Below are 6,000 nucleotides of genomic sequence, written 5' to 3'. Positions count from 1 at the left end.
ATATATATATATATATATATATATATATATATATATATATATATATACACTAACATGCCCTGCCGGGCTTCGCCCCGGAGAACATGTGTATTAAGACACAAATAGTCTCTCTCTCTCTCCCTCCTTCCCTCTTCTCCCTATATATATATATATATATATATATATATATATATATATTTACTTGCGCGAAAAAAAAAAAAAGTAAAATATATTTTCTAATTTTTAGAATTATACTATTTAAAATGTTTTTCAATTAATTGCATCTTATATTAAATATTAAATATAATTGTTTAAAAACTTACAGTGACTTTCTTAAATTTCGTCAAATTAGGAATTTGTTGGTTTATCAAATCTAAGTGTCTGCAAAAATAGAAATTAAATTATATAATATATAATTTATATTTTTTTATGTGTTTGTTTACAGGTGAACTTGTGAGACATGTTCGGTACAGACACACTCATGAAAAACCACACAAATGTCATGAGTGCGATTACGCGTCTGTTGAGCTGTCAAAACTGAAGAGACATATTAGATGTCACACAGGCGAACGACCCTATCAGGTATACACATATATTGTTGTTTTTTTTAAATCTAATTTATTGCACATACGAAAAATGTATATACAAGAACTGTATAAATCTGCTGTATATATCTATAATAATACATGTATGAAGAATAAGTTGCCTAAACGCGCACAAAAAAGCAGAGACCTATCACAAGTTTATTTCTTTTATTATATTATATAATAATATTACACGTTTAACCCTTAAATACGCAATTTTTCGTAATATTCTGAGTATTTTTTTTTTAATAAGTAATAACTTTCTAGGCCTTTCCATCTAGAAGGGAAAGGTCAGAGAAAAGTCTTTACAGATGTGTAAAGCCGCGCGTTTTCAGTTCAAACTTCATAAGAGAAAGTACACGGAGCATCGAAAAATCGCTTTGCATATGTGCAAAGCTTGTGCTAAAAGAGTTAATTTATATATTTCTGTAGTGTTTTCGACTAATTCTTATTTTTTAAATATTATTTAATTAATATTAATTATTTATGATACTCAGTGTCAAAAATGTGTTTTATTTTTTAGAATAGTGTAATTCTGTCACTTAATGACAAAATAAATACAATATTTAATTATTTTTTTTAGTGTCCACATTGTACATATGCAAGTCCAGATACATTTAAACTTAAACGTCATCTTCGCATTCACACTGGAGAGAAACCATATGAATGTGATTTTTGTCAAGCGAGATTTACTCAATCCAACAGTTTGAAAGCACATAAGTTAATACATAATGGTAAGTTTTATATTGTATAGGGAAATGCATGCTTCCAAGAAGTTTCAAGATAAATTGAGTAAAATAATAATGGCTGTAGTATAAAGAAATTTTTTTTTAATTTTATTTATGATTTTATATGATATGATTTGCACACATAAAAATTGATTTTACTTTAAAAGTTATTACGATAAAAAATTTGAATGTATGACATTCGAGCGCAATATTCGCGTTAATCTCGAAATCTCGTGTTGGAAAAAATTATAGAAGTACAATGTGTATTGTATGCATGATATTTGTTTTACATCTTTTATTACTTGTGTATAAAGAGATTAAGTATTGTATAAATTTACTTTCTCATGGCAATAATATATGTTGCAGTAGGCGATAAACCAGTATTTCAGTGCGAGTTATGTCCAGCTACATGTGGTAGAAAAACGGATCTTAGAATTCATGTGCAAAAGTTACACACTTCTGATAAACCACTAAAATGCAAGCGTTGTGGAAAAACATTCCCGGATAGGTATGTGAATAATTTCGTTGAATAAATAAGAGGCATTACGTATTGAAACGGTATTGAAACGGTGTTGAAGCAGTCAAATGCATATTAAATACAAAAATTATAACGCGCGCATTTTAACAAATTATATTTTTAATTTTTGTATTATATTTCAGATATAGCTATAAGTTACATAGCAAAACGCACGAAGGGGAGAAATGTTACAAGTGCGATCTATGTCCGTATGCATCTATATCGGCGCGTCATTTGGAAAGTCATATGCTTATTCATACCGATCAGAAGCCGTATCAATGTGATCACTGCTTTCAATCATTTAGACAAAAACAGCTACTCAAACGGCATTGCAATCTTTATCACAATCCTACCTACGTTCCTCCACCACCACAAGAAAAAACGCATCAATGTCCTGAATGTGAAAGAGCATTTAGGTGTGTACATGATTGATCATTTGAAACGATTGATGATATGATAAAACTAATCATTAATACAAGTTTTCTTAATATGAAATTTTGTGTTATGCAGACATAAAGGTAATCTTATTCGACATATGGCCGTCCACGATCCGGAATCGTCTCTTCAAGAAAAACAGCAAGCTCTGAAAATCGGCAGACAAAAGAAGATTCAAATCATTGACGGCCAACGTGTCGAAGTAATGACAGGTAAAATGCTGAAACTGTGCCTTTAAAATATAGGAAGTTTTAAAGAAATCACGATAAATTTTGAATCTGCATGCCATATGTCATTTATAAGAATGTGATTTCTTTATATTACTTCATGGCATATAAAATCGTTTACACTCACAGGGACACTTACGATATGATCTAAATGCGGATCATTGACTAATATCCATGTGTTATGTTGTAACAACAGGTGATTTAGCTTCTAAACTTAAAGGTTATGACGATGAAGAAGAGGAGGAAGATGAAGACGACATGATGGCGGTTCAAGGTAGTGATGGTCAGCAATACGTTGTGCTAGAAGTGATCCAGTTAGCGGACAATCAAGGGAGTGATCAGGTATTTTTAAGCAAAATACTCTGAAAGACTGACTTTTGAAGCAAATTATATAATTAAATACATTATATGTATTATTAGAATCATTGTTTATAAATGTGTCATTAACTTAAAACAGATGGCTGTTGTCGCGAGTGAAGATGGAGAATTGGTAATGCAAGATCCTTTGACTCAAGAAAACAGCATAGTAACAGCAACAGGAGAGGAAATTGATGAAGTAGAAGAGGAAGATATAGAAATGCATGAGCTAAAGATAGAACCCACTACTCCATCAAAATCTTCAACGCAAAACTCACAAAATGACCCTAAATTGCAAAAGGAAATGGAAACCTGTTTCGGGTTTGATGAGGTAAGTGATATCTTATTTTTTAAAAGTTTTTAAAAATTAATTTTATAGAATTACATTTATTTTTATAAAATAAAATAATATCAGTTTATTTACATAAATACATGATATATATTAAATTTTTTTAGGAAGAGGAGGAAGAGGAAAGCGGTAATAATATAAACATGTTACAGACAATTTCGTAATAACAAGTATAAAGGAAAAAAAATACCTATTCGATAGTCCAATGTTTCACTTCTGTCCCAGTGTTAGTGTAATATCCTTAAGAAAAATAAGGAAAATTAGACAATAAGAGCCAAAGCGCACTTGACAATTTTCCTTATTTAGATTGTACATCTTATTATAATTAATTTCTAAAACAAAAAATAATTAAAGTCAAGGAAATTATATATATTGTGTATAATAAAACTGAATGCAGTGTATTGTTGTCATCTAAAAATACTCTGCATAGCTCTAGTAGGGAGTTGCAGTGTGATTCACATGCATGGTACAAGAACTTTTTTTTGCCGTTAGTGCATTAGGTACACATAATAATTTATGAAAATATTGTAGTTTTGTGGTCTAGCAAAGTATCAAGCAAATGTACAATTATGATATTGTAAAATATGATTTACGTTATTGTCAAATGAGAACTTCTTAATAATGACATTAACAAAGTTAGATAAGATTGCATATGTTAATTATAAGGAAATCTAATATCTTGGCATAATATTTTTAAACAAGTTTATTTATAACTTTGATGTAGAAGCTCGTGACTGTAGAAGATGTGTGCAACTAATAGCGAATTCGGGCGCTTGCACTGGTGTACACTGAGTGTGCGCACTAAGGCTGGTTTATAATCTATTCTTATATCTTATATTTAAAGTCGCTTAAATACACATTTAAAGATTTTTTGGCCAATAAAATAATCTGTAATATTTATATGGATAATGTACAAATGATTTTATAGACTAAGAAGTATTTAAGATGATTTGTAAATATAATAATTGATTAAGAACGAGCCTTAGTGCGCACTCAGTGTGCACTAGTGCAAGCGCCCGAATTCGCTATAACATCAATCCTGAAGAGTTAAGATTACTTCATAAAGTTGAAACTAATAAGAGTAACATTAAAACAGAGGTTACAATGTAAATAAATGTTTATCTTCATATCTCGATTTAGAGACTACTTTTAAAAGTTTCAGCATAAATATCAAGAGAGAAATGATGAATGTAACTGTCAAAAGTATTTTATATTGTTTACTATGGTTACTTTTTCTTATCTTAAAAGGTCGGGAAGTAATAGAGAGAATTGTGAAGTTGTAACATGTTGGTTTTTTTAGTAATGCATTACGTAAAGAAATTTAACATTTTTATTCGTAATAAAGAAAAATACATTTCCGTTAGAGGCAGGACAATGTAATTTATTTCTTACTCTTTGATCATAATATCCTTCTTGTTTGCAGCGTTAATTAGAAGTTGACTCGATAACATTTTTTGGCAAATTTCTATATATGTTATTATTGTTTTTACAATAACATATTAAACACACAATTATTGAAACTTGTCTTAAAATATTTTATAATTGCACTGTTCGTGTTCCCTAACAGTACTATTATAAAATTGTCAAAAGTTATTTCAAATCTTATACTAAGCAATCTTTGATATATACTAAATATAAATGTTTAATCACAACCTCGCACGTAGTATAATCTCCAGTTTGAGTTAGGGCATGATGGTACTCGAAACAAAACAAAGTATGCATTGTAAATGATTTTATGTGTATTTGCTTAAAAATAAATGTCTTGAATATTCTGTCACTTTAGAATAAGTCATGTGGGAACGAAATTGTTGAGACAATGAAATTTTTTCTATAAGAAGTAGATTGCGTGCTCATGCCTTTTTATTACAAACTGGAATAATAATATTTCTTCAATAAAATTCATAACATTGCTGTATTAAAGTGGTATGACATATGTATCTTCGCGAATACATCGGAATGAAGAAAAGTGTATAATTAATGCTCGTACAATGTTGCTCATAAAATACGTTATCCGCTTATCACTAGATAAGCCTACTTAGGCGAAGTGTATCATTGTAAAAAGTATGTACAATTTTTTTTACATACACGAATTGTACAATTGTAATTTAGTGATCAATTAATGTATGCACTTAAAATTCCGCACTTTCTTACATTATCCCAAAGAAAAAAAAACGGTGTAACATTCTCTCGATAATAAACATTATCTTGTCGACAATATATTCGTTGCAGCCATTCGACATGTTCATTCGTATTTACTCTCATTTGTACTTACATTTTTAATTTCTGTTTATTTTTTTTTAAATATTTAGATTTTATAAAATCGATGTTTATACGAAAATAGAATTTGATATATTTATTGAGTTTTTGTAATTTAATCCTTTCTTTTTGTAGATACTACTTTTTATTTAAGTTTGTCAATAAACGGTAACGCTTACCAACATATATTTGCTTCCTCTGTTAGTATTATTAGGAAAAGCCACACCCCACGCAAAGTGCATCCTTGGTCATCAATCCTATAAGCCATAGGCAATTCCCTTCGTCTCGTTGCTTATGGGGATGTATTTAAAGCGTTAAAGCACGCGATGAATAGTGACTCATGGTTCAATAAAGATATATATCTCTTCTGTTTTCGTAAAACGAATTACAAGCGGATATAGGTAGATTTTTAATCGAATCTATTTTTAGGATCATTTCTTATATTTTCGTAATTTAATTTTATTAATTATAGGAAAATTCTTACATTTTTATGATTGTATCAATAGTAAATACATTATATAACATCTCATTCAATGCTGTTTCATTACAACACGCTTTTGCTATGTTC

General features: G+C 29.4%; 1 protein-coding gene across 9 annotated transcripts in view; it reads left to right on the top strand.

Annotated features, from left to right (window-relative positions):
• Nucleotides 1-5,393, top strand: part of LOC112462459 (transcriptional repressor CTCFL-like) — a 9,190-nt gene extending 3,797 nt beyond the window's left edge. For 5 of the 9 annotated variants that reach the window (XM_025028251.1, XM_025028252.1, XM_025028253.1 and 2 more), the window contains exons 6-13: nt 425-561; nt 1,147-1,297; nt 1,658-1,799; nt 1,952-2,224; nt 2,319-2,455; nt 2,667-2,812; nt 2,928-3,158; nt 3,284-3,340. In XM_025028251.1, coding sequence (XP_024884019.1) covers nt 425-561; nt 1,147-1,297; nt 1,658-1,799; nt 1,952-2,224; nt 2,319-2,455; nt 2,667-2,812; nt 2,928-3,158; nt 3,284-3,340 — 1,274 coding nt within the window. Of the gene's footprint in view, nt 1-424; nt 562-1,146; nt 1,298-1,657; nt 1,800-1,951; nt 2,225-2,318; nt 2,456-2,666; nt 2,813-2,927; nt 3,159-3,283 lie in introns of all 9 variants that reach the window. The other 4 variants (XM_025028256.1, XM_025028257.1, XM_025028250.1 and 1 more) reach the window with 4 other exon arrangements.
• The last annotated feature ends 607 nt before the right edge of the window (nt 5,394-6,000 follow it).

The sequence above is a fragment of the Temnothorax curvispinosus genome, unplaced genomic scaffold (assembly GCF_003070985.1).
Source record: "Temnothorax curvispinosus isolate PA1 unplaced genomic scaffold, ASM307098v1 QBEX01012454.1, whole genome shotgun sequence".
In the NCBI taxonomy this organism is placed as follows: domain Eukaryota; kingdom Metazoa; phylum Arthropoda; class Insecta; order Hymenoptera; family Formicidae; genus Temnothorax; species Temnothorax curvispinosus.
The sequence above is the reverse complement of the archived record's forward strand: the minus strand, read 5'-3'. Positions and strand labels throughout refer to the sequence as shown.